General features: G+C 41.6%; 2 protein-coding genes across 3 annotated transcripts; both read left to right on the forward strand.

Moving 5' to 3' along the window:
- The first annotated feature begins 3,296 nt into the window (after nt 1-3,296).
- On the forward strand, nt 3,297-8,849 carry LOC107983912 (uncharacterized). Of its 2 annotated transcripts, XM_062975553.1 has the most exons (4): nt 3,297-4,134; nt 4,471-4,912; nt 5,268-5,368; nt 5,508-8,849. In XM_062975553.1, exon 4 carries the CDS (start codon nt 5,524-5,526, stop codon nt 8,761-8,763), a length of 3,240 nt encoding a protein of 1,079 aa, XP_062831623.1. In that variant the 5' UTR covers nt 3,297-4,134; nt 4,471-4,912; nt 5,268-5,368; nt 5,508-5,523; the 3' UTR covers nt 8,764-8,849. The 2 variants fall into 2 exon arrangements, with proteins under 2 accessions (XP_062831623.1, XP_062831614.1); XM_062975544.1 differs by lacking the exon at nt 3,297-4,134 and having other exon boundaries at nt 4,141-4,912.
- Nucleotides 8,850-9,692: 843 nt separating this feature from the next.
- On the forward strand, nt 9,693-13,099 carry LOC107983461 (ATP-dependent DNA helicase PIF6-like). Its single transcript, XM_062975560.1, has one exon. It carries the CDS (start codon nt 9,731-9,733, stop codon nt 10,904-10,906), a length of 1,176 nt encoding a protein of 391 aa, XP_062831630.1. The 5' UTR covers nt 9,693-9,730; the 3' UTR covers nt 10,907-13,099.
- Nucleotides 13,100-20,972: the final 7,873 nt, after the last annotated feature.

Here is a 20,972-nt window from a genome sequence, read left to right on the forward strand (position 1 = left end):
CTCGATCCTCCCAGGAAAATCTCCTATACGTACTGGGCCCTAGATGTAATGAAGCATTAATAATAATCGTAAAGTGTTGTCCATGTTGCAGAGCAAAGTTTCTCAAACTGTGTTCCTCCAGATGTTTTGGGCTTCAATTCCCACTATTCCTAACAGCTGGTAAGCTGGCTGGGATTTCTGGGAGCTGAAGTCCAAAACACCTGGAGGAGCACAGTTTGAGAAACAATGTTGTAGAAAAAACAGTGCTATGGAAAATGCATATGCCTGGACTATGGACTTATGGACATGGTTGTAGAGTCATGATTTCACAGTTATACTAGGCAAGCCCTGAATTTAATACTGAATGCAGAATTCACTATCTATTAGGACAGCATATTACTGGGAGTTGAAGGCCAAAACATCTGGGAGCCCACAGGTTGAGAACCACTGCTTTAGAATCTTTCTCTTTGTTAAGCGAAGTTTAGGGCCACAAGAAAGCATAGGTTAGGTTATGTGTCTGGTAGAAACTGAGAATTTACTAAAGAAATGAAAATTAAGCAAAGTTTCAAGCCATGGAGTAGGAGTGATCTGTCCATCTCCTTACCTCTCCTAGCAATTTTACCCATATGAATAAGACAGAACTAACTATCCTAATTACTTTATTAACTTATACAAGTCACAGCTTGTCTCAGCACAGAATCTGTGCAACTTTGCCACACAATGTTGCATTTCTTTTTGTTGCAAATACAAGATGCCGCCAAACTAAGCCCCATCTGTTTATGAATAGTTAGACACTGGTACAATTTTGTGGCTGATTATTTTATTGATTTTATTACAGGTTTATTTGCGCCTTTTCATTGCTGTTTTATTATTCTTATCTTAGCAAAATTGTTATGTAGCCTGTTTTTTTTTTAAATGGAGAGTGGAATTCAAATAAAAATAACTAAACTAATGACACAGACCTTGCCCATCATAAAATTGTGTTGTTCAGTTATTAATTTCATTGCTTAATTATACCCTCCAAACTATTTCTAAGATTTCAAAGGGTTTTTTTATTACTTATGTATAACCTCCATTTTGAACTATAAAATCTACAGACTCATTTTAATTTTTCATAACACCAAATGACAGCATGTACTGTCTTTCCCACACGGATCCACCCAACCTGCCTTATTGCTGCTACTCAATACCTGTTTTTTCTCTCAAAGTTGAGATGGGCACAGCTCTCTTAGCCATTACACACACTACGCTGCCTCCACATTTTCCCTCTGGTGAAATTCCCATGTGTGGCTTCCATTCAGAGCTCACTGGCAGCAAACTGGCTTTTCTTTCTGGATTTTTAAACCTCCCCCCCCCCCCCCCAATCCCCATTTCTATGTGGATCCCCTTGAGCTGAACACATCAACTTGGCACCAAGTCACATCTGTTTATATCATTCATGCTGAGGTGCAGTGGTTTAAGTTGAGTAAGCTGACGTGAAGCAATAGCCAAGCTGCATGCAACACAACCATTTAAAGTGAAGGCATTTCTGTTGGGAAGGGGAGAGAAATTATGGGTTTTCTGTTAAAATATCTCACCTCAGTAATAGGTTCTGGCAGGTATGGCAGCACTTTTCTCACACCTCAGATTTACTCCTCAGCAAGGCACAGTGTTGGTGAGAAATGACCCCAAGGTCTTCTGGCAACCTTCCTTAACCATTTGCAGCTGTTTAAAGGGCTTCTTTGGGATCACTATTACCTGCGATAATACAAGTTGACTTTTAGCCCTTCTGGGTAGGGCAGAAAATGGCCTCCTGTCTTGGCCCTGTAGGATCATAATGGTCAACTTAATGTTGAAATGATTGATGCTGCCCCCAGTAATATAGCCTGTGGGCTAACTCACATCTGAAAAATTCTTAAAATATTAACAATACATTCTTTAAAAAGAGGATTTTGTGGATTTTTCATGAGACAAACAGAGCTTTTTCTCAACTTTTCTCCAAGTGCAAGAATTGTGGCTATCCTTATTTATTTATTTATTTATTTATTTACAGTATTTATATTCCGCCCTTCTCACCCCAAAGGGGACTCAGGGCAGATCACATTACACAAAGACAAAGATAAACTCAGGCTCCGAGCTGGCCTCGAACTCATGACCTCTTGGTCAGAGTGATTTGTTGCAGCTGGCTGCAGTTGGCTGCTCACCAGCCTGCGCCACAGCCCGGGCCTGTAAATTCAGAATTTTTGTTCATGTCAGGAGTGATTTGAAAAACTGCAAGTCGCTTCTGGTGTGAGAGAATTGAACGTCTGCAAAGACATTGCCCAGGTGACACCCAGATGTTTTTGATGTTTTACCATTCTTGTAGGAGGCTTCTCTCATTATCTATATCTATATCTTCTATATATATAATAAAAGTGAATGTTTGTATCGGAGTATGTATCAGCGTTTTGATTGGCCTGGCGGAATATGTGCTCGCGTTTTGATTGGCCTGGCGGAATATGGGTCAGCTTTCTGATTGGCCGGCCGGAATATGGGCCAGCTCTGATTGGCCGCCACTTTCACAGGCCACTGGGATCGCTGAGGGAAAAACTACTACCAACTGGCTTCATTTGGCCTACTTATCTCCTCAGAACGATGCTAGCTTTGGGACAGTTAACAGCATTTGGCCTACACTTTGGTAATAAAAAACACCACTGCCACCACCAGGAAGGACGGACCTGGACCAAACTTGACACACATGACCCCTACGATCCATGAACCCACTGACAACAGATGGCTCCCTTTGGCCCCTCTGCTGACATGTTTAAGGCCTTCCACGCTGGCCCCACGCCGCTAGGCCCCATCTTGCCTCAGCTTTCAACTTCTTTGTAAGGCCCTACTTTCTTCAAAAGACAGCAGAGAACATTGTTATTATCTTTTTAATGATATGCTTATGAACACTTCTAGCCCCCAAAGCCCCAATCCAAGCCGCCTTTGATCATTTTGCTAACACGTTTCAGGCCTTGCAGCCTGGCTCCATTGTGCTAGGCCGCAAAAGAGGCGGCCATCTTCGTTTCAAACAGAGCAGCTTTTGCCTGTGTCTCTTCTGCCACATATTTGCAGGCCAAAGAGGCTGGCCCCGCCCTCCCAAGCCTCAAAACAGGACGCCATTTTGCCTCTTCAGCTTTTCCCTGGCTCATTGGGAAACAGCAGTCCCCTTCTACAAGGTAAGACAGCACTGTTTATAACAGACTGAAGACAACCTCATTCTTATCTTTTAAAGGATGCCTTTTCATGCTTAGGAACATTTCTAGCCCACAACCCCCCAATCCAACCCCCCCCCCCCTTGATCCTTCTGCCACCTATTTGCAGGCCAAAGAGGCTGGCCCCACCCTCCCAAGCCTCAAAACAGGACGCCATTTTGCCTCTTCAGCTTTTCCCTGGCTCATTGGGAAACAGCAGTCCCCTTCTACAAGGTAAGACAGCACTGTTTATAACAGACTGAAGACAACCTCATTCTTATCTTTTAAAGGATGCCTTTTCATGCTTAGGAACATTTCTAGCCCACAACCCCCCAATCCAACCCCCCCCCCCCCTTGATCCTTCTGCCACCTATTTGCAGGCCAAAGAGGCTGGCCCCGCCCTCCCAAGCCTCAAAACAGGACGCCATTTTGCCTCTTCAGCTTTTCCCTGGCTCATTGGGAAACAGCAGTCCCCTTCTACAAGGTAAGACAGAACTGTTTATAACAGACTGAAGACAACCTCATTCTTATCTTTTAAAGGATGCCTTTTCATGCTTAGGAACATTTCTAGCCCCCAAACCCTCAATCCCAGCCTCCCTTGATCCTTCTGCCACATACTTCCAGGCCATGCAGGCTGGCTTTCTCCTCCTAGGCCTCAAAGAGTAGGCCATCTTCCCTCAACATTGCTCCAAAGAAGGTAGCTTTCGCCTGGGTCATTGGGAAACTGCACTCTCCTTCTATAAGGTAAGACACTACTTTTCACAACAGACCAAAGAGAACATTGTTATTATATTTTTTAATTATACCTTTTCATGCTTATGAACACTTCAGGTCTTGCAAGCTATCCCGAGACTGTTAGGCCGCACACCAGTCCGCCCTCTTCCCAGTTCAACGTTGTTCTAAAGGAGCTGACCTCTTCCAGGATAATTTGGACGTAGCACTGTACCTACACAAGGTAAGCGCCTTCTTTATTCAAAAAAAGAGGCTGGATGGCCATCTGTTGGGGGTGCTTTGAATGCGATTTCCTGCTTCTTGGCAGGGGGTTGGACTGGATGGCCCATGAGGTCTCTTCCAACTCTACTATTCTATGATTCTATGACAAAGGCTAACATAATTATTATATTTTTAATGCTGCCTTCTTAACAAGGTGGGGTTTGACAGACTACTTCTCCCCGTCTGACTTCTCATTCCCCTCCTCCATATTAGGCACTCTATATGTGTGTGTGTGTGTGTTTATGAAGAGTTCTAACTTCCACCCGGCCCCTTTGGCCCTTCTGCTAAACTCTTTCAGATATTACAAGCTGTCCTGACCCTGTTAGACCACAAAACAGCCAGCTTCTTCCAGGATAATTTGGACACAGTACTGTCCCTACACAAGGTAAGGTCCTACTTTATTCAAAAAACAAAAGCCTAAAATGATTATTATGTTTTTAATGTTTTCTTCTAAACAACAAGATGGGGTTTAACAGACTGTTTCTTCCCGTCTGATTCCTTTTCATCCCCCCTCCATATTAGTCTGTGTGTGTGTGTGTGTGTGTGTGTGCGCATGTGTATGAACAGTTCTAACTACCACCAACCTCCTTTGGATCTTCTGCTGAACATTTTCAGGGTCTTACAAGCTATCCCAAGACTGTTAGGCCGCATAACACCCTGCAGTCTTCCCAGTTCAACATTGCTCCAAAGAAGAGGGCTTCTTCTAGAATCATTAGGAAACACCACTGTCCCTACAAAAGGTAAGGTCCTACTTTATTCAAAAGATAAAACAGAAAATAATTAGTGTCTTTTTAACTTTTTTTCTTTTAAACAATAAGATGGGGTTTGACAGACTATTCTTCCTGCCTTGAACCCTTTCCATTTCTTCTCATTAAAAATATCAAACGGATGGTATGTCTGTGAGAGATAAAGAAAAGGAAAGAATATGAATGAATATACACACATATATGGAAATTTCCAACATATGGTGGCTATATGTCAGATATTTCCTTTCAATGTCTCTGTGTGTATACAGGCATACTGTGTGTATTTATGAAAAGTTCAACCTCCCCTACCCCCCTGGCCCCCATTGACCCTTTCGCTTAAACCTTTCAGGACTTACGAGCTGTACCAGTTACACGGTACAACTCCTCACCCTCCTCCTTCAACATAGTTCCAAAAAGGAACGTTTTGGAACAGCAGTGTCCCTCACCAAGGTAAGGTACTGCTTTCTTCAAGGCAACAAAGATAATAATTATTGGGGACATTTTCAGTAGTGTACATTGTTATAAGTTATTCTCTGAACCTCAAATCCAAAAAAATTTAATCCCCTTTGTTTCTATTTTTTTTAATCAGGTGTGGTAGCTTCAAAATGTCTCAAAAAAGAAAATCTACCATAGGAAAAATCCCTCCAAAACCAAAAAAGGAAAAATTCCAGCAAGCAAGTGAGTCCACTGATTGCCGACTTGAAAATACCCAGGAAACAGCTAATGCATCAAGGATTGCAGAGACTCCACAACATCATCACACCAGACTTGGAGAAATGCAAGAAAGAGCCACTAAGTCAAGACCAACAAAGACTCCAGAACAGCTACAGGCCAGGCTTCAACAAAAGAGAGAAAAGGCCAGGGCATCCAGGGCAGTTGAGACTCCAGAACAACGTCAGGCCAGACTTGCAGCAATGAAAGAAAGAGCCTCTATTACAAGACCAACAGAGACTCCACAACACCGCCAGGCCAGGCTTCAACAGAAGAGAGAAAAGGCCAGGGCATGCACAACAGCAGAGACTCCAGAACAACGTCATGCCACACTTAGAGTAAAGCAAGAAAGAGCCTCTAGGTCCATAGCATCAGAGACCCCAGAACAGCGTCAGGCCAGACTTGGAGTAATGAAAGAAAGAGCCTCTACATCAAGAGGAGCAGAGACTTCAGAACAACGTCAGGCCAGACTTGCAGCAATGAAAGAAAGAGCCTCTATTACAAGAGCAACAGAGACTCCACAACACCGTCAGGCCAGGCTTCAACAGAAGAGAGAAAAGGCCAGGGCATCCACCACAGCAGAGACCCCAGAATACCGTCAGGCTAGACTTGGAGCAATGCAAGAAAGAGCCTCGACATCAAGAGCAACAGACACTCCAGAACAGCACAATGCCCGACTTCAAGCAATCAGGGAAAAAGTCACTGCAACAAGGAAAGAAAAGCATTCAAATTTCTTGCTTGAAGGTTTTCACTATGATCCTCATAAGGACTATGATCAATATTCCAATGTTATTATTGGACAAATGGACCAAATATGTAGTTACTGTCATGCCAAGAAATTTAAAATGGAACCACCTGGGTTGTGCTGTAAGAGTGGGAAAGTTGCACTGCCACCTTTACAACAACCACCAGATGAACTTCTTTCTTATATGTCTGGAAGTACTTCAGAATCAAAACATTTCTTACAGAATATAAGAAGATACAATTCATGTTTTCAAATGACATCTTTTGGTACCACCTCTGTTGTTGGAGAAAGGAGCTTCCCAACAACTTTCAGAGTGCAAGGCCAAGTCTACCACACGGCAGGATCTATGATGCCTTTACCCGATCAAAGCCCCAAGTTTTTACAAATTTTCTTTATGGGGGACGACCAACTAGAAGCAGATCAACGATGCCATTACATTCCTGATGTCAGACGTGATATTGTCTTGAACTTACAACGGATGTTTCATCAACACAACCATATAATTAATACATTCAAAACAGCGCTAGAACGCATGCCAACAGATGAATACAGAGTTGTTATCAGAGCTGATAAAAAGCCAGTGGGAGAGCATGAACGTCGCTTCAATGCTCCTCAAACAAATGAAGTTGCAATCGTCATATCAGGTGATGAATTTGATCAACGTGACATCATCATCCAAAGGCGCAGTAATTCACTCCAACGCATAGCAGAAACACATCGATGGTATGATGCACTTCAATACCCACTAATATTTTGGCAAGGTGAAGATGGGTATCATTTCAACATCATGCAAATCAACCCAACTTCAGGTGCACCAACTAACAAAAAAGTCTCAGCAATGGACTACTATGCATACAGAATAATGATTAGAAGTCATGAGCGTCTTCTCTTTATACGCCAAAATCAAAAGAAACTTCGAGTGGACGAATACATCCACTTAAGGGATGCTGTCTCCAATGATAGAAGTGTTGATAACATTGGGCAAATGGTCATTCTACCTGCTACATTCACAGGAAGCCCAAGACACATGCACAAATATGCTCAAGATGGCATGACATATGTGAGATCTTATGGATGCCCTGACTTATTTATCACTTTCACCTGTAATCCATCTTGGTCAGAGATAAAAGAAGAACTTTTATTCGGACAGACACCCAGCGATCGTCATGATTTAATAGAAAGAGTGTTCAAACAGAAACAAATAAAGTTAATCAATGTAATAAATAAGAGCCATGTATTTGGAGAAACACAGTGCTGGCTGTACTCAATCGAATGGCAGAAACGAGGACTTCCACATTCCCATAATCTAATTTGGCTGAAAGACAAAATTCATCCAACTGACATAGACAATGTTATATCTGCAGAATTCCCAAATCCATCTGAAGACCCTAGCCTCTATGCAGTGGTGACCAAAAATATGATTCATGGGCCGTGTGGAAACTTTAATATGAATGCACCGTGTATGAAGGAAGAAAAGTGCAGCAAGAAGTATCCCAGACAATTGGTTACAGACACACAAACAGGACATGATGGCTATCCTCTCTATAGAAGACGAGCACCATCAGATGGTGGCTTCATGGCAAAACTCAAGATTAGAGGCAAGACAGAAGTAGAAGTGGACAACAGATGGGTTGTTCCATATTCTCCACTCCTTTCTAAAATGTTTCAAGCACACATTAATGTGGAGTACTGTAACTCAATAAAATCCATTAAGTACATCTGCAAGTATGTGAACAAGGGAAGTGACATGGCTGTTTTTGGACTCACTAATGAAAACAGAAATGATGAAGTCTCTCAATACCAGCTCGGAAGATATATCAGCAGTAACGAAGCAGTTTGGCGGATTTTCAGCTTTCCGATCCACGAACGCCATCCAACCGTTGTTCACCTTAGTGTGCATTTAGAGAATGGCCAAAGAGTCTACTTTACAAGAGATAATGCTGAGACAGTTGCTGCCGAACCACCACATACCACCTTGACAGCATTCTTTCAGCTATGTCAACAGGATCTGTTTGCAAGAACACTGCTATATCCTGAAGTTCCAAAATATTACACATGGAACGCATCCAGAAAGGTTTTCTCCAAAAGAAAACAAGGAATGTCAGTTTCAGGGCATGATGCAGTTGCCAGCAAAGCCTTGGGTCGTGTGTACACCATTCATCCTAACAATGCTGAATGCTTTTTTCTTAGGATATTACTTCACACTGTTCGAGGACCAACGTCTTTCGCATTTTTAAAAACTGTCAACGGAGAGGTGTGTAATACTTTCAGAGATGCATGCCAAAAGCTTGGTCTATTAGAGGATGATCAATACTGGAACTTTACCTTATCAGAAGCAGCATTTCAATCTTCACCAGCTCAAATACGGAACCTTTTGCCATCATCCTGACAACCTGCTATCCATCAAACCCTAATGGACTATGGGAGAAACACCGAGAAAGCATGGGTGAAGACATACTTGCAAAACTGCAAAGAGACAATGCACTTAACATTTTCTCCAGAAAATTTTAATGAAGCACTTATACTCTTAGAAAACAGATGCCTGGCCATCAGCAACAAAACATTACAACAGTTTGGTGTACAGCCTCCAGAACGAAATAACCATGATGTCTTCAACAACGAACTTCTGAGAGAAAAGAATTATAATACTGAAGAACTACTCATATTTGTACAATCAAGAAAACCTCTATTAAATCACGATCAAAGAAAAGTATATGACACCATAATGGACCACATCAGAAGCCAAAAAGGTGGCATACTTTTCCTCGACGCACCTGGAGGAACCGGAAAAACATTTTTAATTAATTTAGTACTTGCTGAAATTCGTGCAAGTAGGGATGTGCGCCGGGCTGTGGCGCAGCTGTTGAGCAGCTGCCTTAAATCACTCTGACCATGAGGTCATGAGTTCGAGGCCAGCCCGTGGCGGGGTGAGCACCCGTCAATTAAAAAATAAAAAATAGCCCCTGCTCGTTGCTGACCTAGCAACCCGAAAGATAGTTGCATCTATCAAGTAGGAGATAAGGTACCACTTATAAAGTGGGGAGGCAAGATTAACTAATTTACGACCTGGTATGAGGAAGTGCCGTCAGTGTGGATGATGAAGCAGCTGCTCCCCCCTGTGGCCAGAATCGAACATCCCCTCAGAAGAAGGTTAACTTGCCTCTGCGTGTCTCTCTCTGTCTCTGTTTGATGTGTTTATGGGCATTGAATGTTTGCCCTATGTGTGTTATAATGTGATCCGCCCTGAGTCCCCTTCGGGGTGAGAAGGGCGGAATATAAATACTGTAAATAAATAAATAAATAAATAAATAAATGTGGCACTCGCACTCACTTCCTCTGGGATTGCATCAACACTGATGGATGGAGGACGAACAGCACACGCAGCATTAAAATTGCCACTGAACATCGCCAATGAACAGCACCCAACCTGTAACATCAGCAAAACATCTGGGCAGGCACAAGTGCTAAAAATCTGCAAAGTCATAGTGTGGGATGAATGTACTATGGCTCACAAGAAATCCCTTGAAGCCCTTGACAGAACTCTACAAGATCTCAGAGGAAACAATGAACTGATGGGAGGAGCTCTGGTCCTTTTAACTGGTGACTTTCGTCAAACGCTTCCCGTCATTCCAAAGTCGACGCCGGCAGATGAGCTTAATGCTTGCCTCAAGGCTTCCGTTCTTTGGAGACATGTGAAGAAAATGACATTGCAAACTAATCTGAGGGTCCAACTTCAAGGAGATGCAAATGCACAACCTTTTGCAGAGAAGCTCCTTCAAATTGGTGAAGGTACTTTTCCCACTGATTTGACCTTAGGTGAAATCCACTTTCCACATGACTTCTGTACGATTGTGACATCAGTTGGTGAACTTACAGATAAGGTTTATCCAAACATTTCTGAAAATTTCAAACAACACTCCTGGTTGTGTGAAAGAGCCATCCTCGCGGCTAAGAATGATGCGGTCAATGAAATCAACAAGCACGTTCAAGACATGATTCCAGGGTCCATGACAGAATACAAATCCATCGATACAGTAGTGGATGCTGATGAAGCTGTGAATTATCCAACCGAGTTCCTCAACTCCCTTAATCCACCTGGGATGCCATCTCACCGCCTGCCACTTAAAGTAGGATCGCCCATCATGCTGCTTCGAAACCTCGAACCACCAAGGTTATGCAATGGCACCCGGCTGTGCATCAAAACACTGCTGCCCAACGTCATAGAAGCCACAATACTGACTGGGAAGGGGCAGGGTGAGGATGTGTTCATCCCTCGCATTCCCCTGATCCCATCCGATTTGCCCTTTCGTTTTAAGAGACTGCAGTTCCCCGTGAGGCTGGCATTCGGAATCACCATCAACAAGGCACAGGGCCAGTCAATCAAATACTGTGGGATTAACTTGCAGTCACCGTGCTTTTCCCATGGACAGTTATATGTGGCATGTTCTAGAGTAGGTTCCCCAAATAATTTGTTTGTTTATGCGCCAGGTGGGAAAACCAAAAATGTTGTTTATAAACAGGCTTTACAATGAACTCACTGTTCTGCCATGTTGATGTGTTTAAAAGCTGTATTTTTTCATTATTCCAGAAGTTCTCAATAACAACAATGAATTACCATGTAAAAGGGAAGATTAAACAATAAAATGTTTTTTTTTCTCCTCACTGATTGACTCATTCCTACAACTGTAAATTGGAAAAAATTCTACTACATAATATTAGAAAAGGCATTACCTGGCAAATACATAGATAGGTTGATTTTGGGCTGATGGAAGTAACACCACATCAGCTATACAAATGTATAAATAGTACTGTTTATATGGTTATGCATTTTCTAATACGTTTATTCTTAAAATCCAAAATCCAACAATGACTATTTCTAATACATATCCTTACCAAATGAACCCAGGCAATGTCAGGTACTTAGGCAACATGATGTTGTCCATCTACAACCTTATGCATTTTATTAATGGAATAATTCATTTAAAATAAATTAAAATCCACATTTCAAATAACCCGGGCATCGCCAGGTTCCAAGCAGGTATAGTAATAAAAGTCAGTGTTTATGTGTGTGTGTGTATGTATGCGGCGGTGTATATTTCCGCCCTGGGCTCTGACTCCCACAGACCACTGCAACCCCCCATAAAAGATGCATCTGGAGCAGTTTGGACAAGGATGGACCACAGACGAAGGAATTTGCAGTACCATCACCTGCTTTACAGACCACACAACCCCCACCAATGACAGACTAGGACCAAGCCTGGAACACAAACTCCCTATGACTTTCAGCCCTGGAGAAGTTTAGTGAAGGATGGAACATGGATGATAGGATCTGAAGTACCTTCACCCACATCCAGAGACTATTCCTAACCCCCTCAGTCATGTATCTGTACCAAACATGGCACAGACCCCCATGACTCCTTTTATATACTGGTGAGGTTTTTGGGAGGATTGACCACAGACGATGGGATTTCCAGTACCTTCAGCCCCATCCAGAGACTACTGCAAACCCCATCGGCCATAGATCTGCATCAATGGTCCCATTCATAACATCCAAAATAACTCAATGCCTTTCTCAAATAACCCGGGCACCGCCGGGTCCCCAAGCTAGTTGCAGAATAAATGAATACAGATAGCTGTGAATAGATTTTGACAAAGTGCATTGTCAGATTTCATTGCACTTATTAAGAGAATATGGATGTTTGTGAAAAGACATGTCAGTTTCCAATCCAAACAGGTGAGAGAATAGGATGGAACATGTGTGTGTTTTCCTAGTTTCTCCCCTACACAGAAAAGTATAATGCATTGTACCTTAGTATCTACACTAACCATTCAATACAGCTTCAAACTGGTATTGAAGAAAGTTGTTTCTCTGTGCAGATTAAATAGGAAATATTGGAATCAGTTGGAGGTCCAAATGGTGATTCTACAAACTACAGAGCATTGATGAGCATCAAGGGCTTTCTTTTATGTGCTTTTGTGAAAGCCTGTTGTATAGCCACCACAGCTTAAAGCTAGCTGTGAACAGCATTGAATAATCATGTAGATATGGCCTTGGTTTCAGGCTGTCTAGAAACTAGGAAGTGGATGGAAAAATATACTTCTGTTTGCATCATTGAAAGATTGATGGCTATTCCATTCATGTCCTCACCCCAGTTCATCAGCATAATATAAAACGGGAAATTACAAAACACTGTCCAGGAACACATTTTCTCCATTAACTGGAGCATTCCTGTACTGAACAAAAAGTTCACTTGGGCAAAATAGCAATTTACCTACATGTCTTTGTTGCCAAGAAAAAGAAGTTATGTTTTATCTTTTGAAAATAAAGATTCATAAGATTCATAAAATGCTTTGATTAAACTACTCCATTTTTATATAGTCCAAGAAATATCACATATAACATCACCTGTGCCCAAGATAAATTTATAACTGTCCTATTATTATCTTTTGAATTTCTTTGGTCTCATATAGAAGACAGCTCATATTATCGTGTGGCAGGAAAAGTATTTTTGCTGTACGGTTGAAAGTTATCAACGCCAAAGAAAGAAAATCTCTGTGGTGAAGGAGGTCAGATGGAGCCAGGGTGCAGAGGATATATTTTTTCACATAGTCTTATTTTCCCTGCTATGTGAATCACACCTTCACAGACGCTCTTAAAGTGAAAAAACTTGGCAAGAGCCAATAAGGGCAGCATGAAAGATAGGAAAATAAATCTCCTAGGAATGACAGAAGACAGAAACCAATGGAAAAGGGGAATTTGGCCTTGAACCTTGAAATCTGAGACCTTGTTCAACAAGCAGACTGTGCTCATCAGCTTCAAGGCAACAAGAAAAAGAAGGACAAATTAGTTTGGATACCGGTCTCAGCTTAGCTCCTTCAACTACATTCTCCTGAGCCATGGTGTGCTGATACAGTCTGAAATGCTGGAGACTATTCCTAACAACCACTCATATCCTCAGTGAGAATCTATAGTCATCATGCCCCAGGAGGTAAACCAATGGCTATATTTTAAGATCCCAGAATAGGGTGGATGAATAAGGAGAAGGACAAATATAACTTTATTCTCAAGAGTCTATGAGACTTTCCTGTATATAATGATTCAGTATTTGCCCACTAGCTGCCTTCAGGGCAAACCCTCAGATTGCAAACTCCTCTAGAATGAGGGAATGCCATCAGATTAAAAGCTCTATCATGACATCTTTATATAAAATATTTGGTTTCCCTTCTCCTTGACCAGCAAATGCAGAGCAAAGGGGAATTACTATGCTCAGTGGAAACATTGATGCCATAACATAGCAGAAGTACAAACCATTTTTCAAGAAAAATGACTGAGCCAGCAGCATCTAAAGTGAAGGCTATACCTATTCTTCTTTGGCAAACCTTCTTGCTTAGGGCCCTTCTACATAGCAGGTTGAAAGGGGAGGGGTGACTAAATGGCATTTAGCCAAAGTGCAGGAGGAAGCAGGAGAAACTGGGATAAGGGCTGGAAAACCCGTGTTTAAAAGACAAAGCCAGTCCAACAATGAGGCGAATTAAGCGGTCGCTTCGGGCTCAAAACATATGGGGGCGCAGTCAAAACTGCTTTTTCTGTTGATTTCTTGTAAAACATAATTTGTAAAATCTTAATGTAATTTGATGTTTAATGGGCTTTTCCTTAATCCCTCCTTATTATCCAACATTTTCGCTTATTTTTCAGTGATTGGTTTGGGGGGGGGGGCAAAATTCTGTTCACCTACACTTGAAAAAATACCTAGGGCCGGCTCTGTTAAAAGATGCCCTTTAAACCCGATTCTTCCTAAGAATCATGCACCTTTCCATGCCTGTGTATCCCAGCAGGCATGGAAAGCACATGCTTTCCCTCCCTCCCCCCTCTGTGGATTCCTCCAGAGCATGTGCATTGCTGAAAAGCCCAAAACAGTCAGATGATCAGCTGTCAAATGGAGATATGGGTGGCTCAGAGAAGCATAAATGGAAAGCAAATACCACTTTCTCAAATTCTGTTGTTTACACTTTGTAATGTTAAACAAAACTTTAATTAAGAATGGTGGGGCAGAGATCCAAGGGAAAAATATTTTAAAAATTGCTTCATAATGCGCTAGACCTCACATACACATCTCTAGAGTGATTTTTTAAAAATTTTCTGCCAGATGTCCCCTGTCCGCCCTCCATCTTAACCCACTTCAAAAAACATCTGTGAGGATAGCATGGGATTATGCAGTGGGACTGGCAGGTTGGTGTTTGGACTCCCTTTGAGGTCCCACATTTTAAAAATCCACTACTTTGTCCCATGGCTTGGCCCTGTCTGAAAGCCCCCTCAGTTCTGTATCTTTCTCTCTTTTTACTGCCTCCTTACTCTTATTTCTTTCCTCTTACATTCCCTTGTTTTTTACTCCATTTCTCCAAATTGGGTAGTTATTGATAGAAGGAGTCGTAGTTATTTTAGTTCACTGTATCTCATTATTGCCTTCCCCCCACCCAAAATGCATTTATGAAAACATTTCTATGTGCCCATGAGCCCCTCATAAACCTTTACTTCCGTCTTCAAGTCTACAACACCAAACCGATGCAGGTTATTCTTGCCTTGGCTTAGTTCCTGCTGTGTGTTGCTTTAATTGCAAATCAGAATTGACTGTTGCTGGCCTCCTAATCCTAAGACTAAATTTGGTTCAAGGGGACATGGATTTTTCTTCTTTTTCCCCAGCTCCAGTTCCAGGAGGGGAGAGACTGGGGCCCATCCAGACAGGACCCAAAATGTGTAAGCTCTCACGCCTTTATCATAGGCGTCCAGAACACGCCTCTGGTAAAAAAAAAAAAAAAAAAGAATAATTCACATCAAAGCAGGAAAACCCTGCTTTGCCACGAATCATTTAACCACCCCATTAGACCCGGGTCATCCTGAAAGACCCAAGTCTAATGGAGTATTGGCTCTGTGTGGACTGACCCTCAGGTAGTCCTGAGACTACTGAGAGGTCAGTCCACACAGTCCAATTTGCTTCTTCAGATCCTATGGGCCTGGAGAAGTGAAGAGGGAACCCACTCCCTCCCCAAATCTCTCCCTAAAACCTTTAAAATAAAATAAAAACTTACTGGGACACTATTATGCCTTTCTGGGGGCTTCTGGGCATGTACCAATGCTGTGCTAGGTAGTGGGGGGGAATCGTCCTGCCCCCTGATTCCTTGTGCAACAATGGTATGCACCATGAAACCTCCAGAGGAGGCATAATGGTGGGCCAGTAAGTTTTTATTTTATTTTAAAGTTTTTTTTTGGGGGAGGGATTTGGGTTTTCCCCATTCAAATGCAGTGGTTACCGCACTGCTATTGGGACAAGCAACAGGAAAGCCTGCTTTTTTTGGGTGCCCATGCAGACAGCAACAAGGTCAAAACAGGTTACTTTAACCCATTTTTGCCCGCAATTAATTACTGTCTGGAAGTGCCCAGAAACTCTTTTTGTGCCATGCCTGGGATCACCCCTTTGAATTTAGCTGTTTTAAACATTGCATTTTGTGTAAGCTATAAATTACAGAGGGAGCATGTGAATTCAGACTGAAAACATACTTAGTAACACATACATGAAAGTCCACATTCCAGTGTTGAAGCAAGTGGTGAGCTGAACTCTTGGGTGGAGGCAAATTCAAAAACAGAACAATCTGTCATTGGTCTGCATACCAAACAAAAAAGGAAGCCATTCTCCCCTTTTGCTTTTTGCAGAAACGTCATCTGTAAATTCTCACTTGAAATTGTCATGGGTGGCCTTTCCCCCTTGTCAAGGAATTGAGAGATTGGCCCCATGCTTGTTGAGTCACAGATATTTAAATTTCTATGGTTGTGCTTAAGCCACATCTACATCTTATTCCTTCCCCTCTCTGCACACACACATGCCAATTAAGTCATTCTGAAGCTGACAACAATGTCTGCCATTTTTGACAAATATGGTTAGGTTTCTCAGAAAAACTAGGTGATATGAAAGTCAAAATTCACAGGCTCAGAATACTGAACAAGATCCATGCAGATATATAGACTTTTGAAATAGCTTCTTGTTAATGTTGTCATTGTCATGTGGTTTCAAGCCTACTGTGACTCTAAGGAAAACCTATCATAGGAGTTTCTGGGCAAGCTTTGTTTTGAAGAGGTTTCCATTGCCTTCCTCTGAGGCTGAGAAATATTACAAGCCCAAGGTCACTCTGTGAGTTTCAAGTGGGAATTCAGACTTTGGTCTCCAGAGTCATAGTCCAACACTGAAACAACTATTCCACATCAACTCCTTGGTTCGGAGTGCAAACAAAACAAACATTGCTTTCTATCTGTAGATATCTCTGAAAGGGAGAAACTCTAAACCTCTTAAGAATGATCAAGTGATGTTACCCAGGTGATAATGGGATTCCACGAGCTCACCTTCTCCTGCCCTTCTCTCTCGGATTCAGCCTACTTTCAAACTAAGTATAAAGAGCCATAGGGAAAGACACACACAAAAAATAATAGACCAAACTAAAACTTAAGTTTATTTCAATCTTAACTAGTTCCCCTTCTGGAATGATCATCTATGTGAGGTTTAAACTCACAACCAAGCTATATTATCTGTCCTGTTTGGAACCACTGATGGCCTTCTGAATAGGATGGCTTGGGGTGGGGGTGGGGGTCAGAAATATTTAAAGAAAATGCAAAGCAACATTCTTCTAAAATTCTTAGTTACTGGTGATTTTTGTTTCTTTTTTACTTTATCCTATTTGAAACCATGCTAATTGTCTTAGTTTGTCCATCAACATGCTGTATTTACTTAGACACATTTTAACAGTGTTTATTTTCCTATTGTCTGCTTTCTGACATCATGCTGTTGCTTTCTGACTCTGAATCAAATTGTAAGAAATGTTCACTTTCTTACTTGTTTTATCACACTGTCCTTAGTTCCAGTTCTATAACATTACAATCTGTCTGTATCTTTGACATTTCTATATTCATATATTATTTTCCTTCTCTTGCTGTATCATCCCTGTGCTGTTTTTCTTAATTCTTTTTCCTTTTATTGTATCATAAATTTTCATTAACTCTGTGCATCTGTGTTTCATAGTACAGCTGTATAATATTGGCTAGGATTATTTATTGCTGATATTATTTTATCTTCCTTTCTTAGCTGCTCTTATACTTCTGTTTTTGACATGAAATGCAATTTATAATCCCCTGGAGCAAGATTTTTTTCCTGACCACTATTGCTTTTCCTTTTTTCATTCGTAAGCTGGGATACCTGCCTCCATGAGTCTTTTAATCAGCAGCTGGGGTTAAGTGATGGTCACCAGGACCATAGCCAGAAAAAATGGGGGGGGGGGGAGTGGTTTGAAACGATTTTAGCGAATCATGAAGAGTAGTTCCATAACACACAATAATTTAGAAATCAGGCTCCATTGATAAACTTCAGAGGACACTCAAGACAGATAAACTTCAGTGGACACTCATGGGGATTTCGTTAACCAGTTAAAATTCATGAGTAAACCTGAAAAATTGAACCCCTAACACCCCCCCCCCCCGGCTACAGCCCTGATGGTCACTGTTATGCAGAAATTTGACATAAATGGAGGAAGACATCACAGTATAAATCAAGACCCAAATCCAATTGCTAAATCCAATTGTAAATGTTTTAACAATATTTATTTTAATGTTCATAAACTGCTTTGAGTTCTAGTACTGGAAGTGGAAAGGTGCAATATAAATGAATCACCATCATCATCATAATCTCAACTAAAGTTGACCCAATGATTCATTGATATTTATACCAGCTTGGCATTCTGTTCAGAAATGGACTAAACGAGAACTTGTTGGGACTATGATTTGGATTGAATGCTAAAAAGTGTGTGAGCACCTGCAGCCTTCCAGACATTTGGACCATAACTTCCATCAGCCCCAGCTAATTTAGGGTCCCATCTACCCTGTCATATAATGCAGTTTGAAAATGCATTATATGAATCATACAATAGTAGAGTTGGAAGAGACCTCATGTGTCATCCAGTCCAACCCCCCGCCAAGAAGCAGGAAATCGCATTCAAAGCACCCCTGACAGATGGCCATCCAGCTTCTGCTTAAAGGCCTCCAAAGAAGGAGCCTCCACCACAGTCCAGGGGAGAGAGTTCTACTGCCAAACGGCTCTCACAGTTAGGAAGTTCTTCCTGATGTTCAGGTGGAATCTCCTTTCCTGTAGTTTGAAGCCATTGTTCCGCATCCTAGTCTGCAGGGCAGCAGCAAACAAGCTCCTCCCTATGATTTCCCCTCACATATTTGTACATGGCTATCATATCTCCTCTCAGTTTTCTCTGCTGCAGGCTAAACATACCCAGTTCTTTAAGCCGCTCCTCATAGGGCTTATTCTCCAGACCCTTGATCATTTTAGTTGCCCTCCTCTGGACGCTTTCCAGCTTGTCAACATCTCCCTTCAATTATGGTGCCCAGAATTGGACACAGTATTCCAGGTGTGGTCTGATCAAGGCAGAATAGAGGGGTAACATGACTTCCCTGGATCTAGATGTTATACCCCTATTTATGCAGGCCAGAATCCCGTTGGCTTTTTTAGCAGCCACATCACATTGTAGGCTCATGTTTAACTTGTTGTCCACGAGGACTCCAAGATCTTTTTCACACGTACTGCTGTCGAGCCAGGCATCCCCCATTCTGTATCTTTGCATTCCATTTTTTCTGCCGAAGTGAAGTATCTTGCATTTGTCCCTGTTGAACTTCATTTTGTTAGTTTCGGTCCATCTCTCTAGTCTGTCAAGATCGTTTTGAATTCTGCTCCTGTCTTCTGGAGTGTTGGCTATCCCTCCCAATTTGGTGTCATCTGCAAACTTGATCAGTGGTCAGTGTCAGTGTCAACACATATATGGTCAGTGACCATATATGTATGGTCAGTGTCAACACATATAATGTAGTCAATGATGAGATATTTCTCAAAGGCTCACCTCCTTCTGGCCTTCTCCCTCAGAGAGTTAATTGTACTAAATGATACTTGTTTATTGTTGTCTATTATTTATTGTTTATATTATTTTCTGTATTTGTTGATTTCTGTAAGCCACCCCAAGTCCCTTTGGGGAGAGGGGGCGGGGTAAAAATAAATTATTATTATTATTATTACTACTACTACTACTACTACTATTGGCCACAATTCTGTGCTAAACACAAGGTGAGCTACATCTATTCATCTTTGTCTTATTATTCAAATATGTGAATAGATGTGTAAGTTTTATTTACTTACTTAAAATATGTTACTTTATTTTTAAAGGCAAACCTAACCCAATGCCTCTCATTCCTTTTTAACATCCAGCACAAATCTGCTGTGTTCTGCTCTTGCCAGAAATGGGGAACGTTTTTTAAGAAGTAAGCTCACAGAAATTTTCAGCCATCATGATTAGGGATATGGGGATGCAGATGAACAACTGATCTCATCTATTGAGAGAAGTCTAACATGCATATGTTTCCTTTTATTTATTCTCTTACATATTGTTGAGTTTAACAAATTGTATGGTCAGGAACATTGCATTGTCCTAATCACGCCTCCATGCTGAATTGGTATGGGATAACCAAGAAAGTAAATGAATGCTTGATTTGCAAGTCCTCTTTTTCTTAATTTCAGGGCACCAACTGAGGGGGCTATGCCAAGTGCCTCCAGGAATCTGTCTCACCTCTACCTCTTGCAAGAAATATTCTAATGTGAGTGGTGAAAACATGGCCATTTCCCTGTTTGGTTCTGCATTTGCTACTGTGCTTCCAAATTTCAACAGTGTGGCATTGGCAACTTCTCCGCATGGCAAATGGGGAGTGTGGACCTTGTTTGTAAACTGACACATGTTTCCTAAGGTTTCCTAGCGGATGTGTTCTGAGGGGATAGTGTCTCTCCCTGGTTGCCAAAGGTTTCCCTCATTGGTCTAGTGATGGATTCCAGCCAAACCGTTACTTTTTTCGTGTCAGGAGCAACTGGAAAAACTGCAGGTCGTTCTGGTGTGACAGCTACTCTTCTGGCTGTCCCATGCCTCACAATTAGACACAAATGTACCATTCTATTTTGCATGCCACAAAAATATCAAATAAAGTTACTTCTTACACCATATGCTCTACTGGAGCATCTACTCAAAGTATGCTACTCATTCATATATTACATCCTCCACAATAGGAAGAAACAGTGGCATTAAGGTATGAAACTAACAAAGCATTAAGTTTGTGGAAAACTCTTGCTATCATTCGGATGCAGTCTATAACTCTGCCAATCTCCAAATGACTCTGCAAACCACAGAGGAATTGTGGGTAATAGGCCTGTGTAATCAATGAAATATTAATACTCATTACAAAATGGAGGGATGCTGGTGAGTCGTTTCTAAAGTGTTTCTAAAATATCGTAATTGTCTATTTTGTTACTATAACGAGAGTAACTAATTTTTGTTAGCATTTTGTTAAAGTAATTGTGAGGGTGGGGGGCTTCCGGGGCATCTTTTCTCATTCATTTTTAGAGCTATTGTGGCAACCAACACTCACAAAATAGGCTGGCAGTAGCCTGAGAAGATAGTGATACTCTCAAAATGAACCAGAAAAGGATTCTGCCTGCCTCAAACAGGGTTGTGGCA

This window comes from Anolis carolinensis, chromosome 1 (assembly GCF_035594765.1).
Source record: "Anolis carolinensis isolate JA03-04 chromosome 1, rAnoCar3.1.pri, whole genome shotgun sequence".
Classification (NCBI taxonomy): Eukaryota; Metazoa; Chordata; class Lepidosauria; order Squamata; family Dactyloidae; genus Anolis; species Anolis carolinensis.

Bases quoted from the DNA above. Each gene is read 5' to 3' on its own strand.
- LOC107983912 (XM_062975553.1), top strand. From the start codon at position 5,524: ATGTCTCAAAAAAGAAAATCTACCATAGGAAAAATCCCTCCAAAACCA.
- LOC107983461 (XM_062975560.1), top strand. From the start codon at position 9,731: ATGGATGGAGGACGAACAGCACACGCAGCATTAAAATTGCCACTGAAC.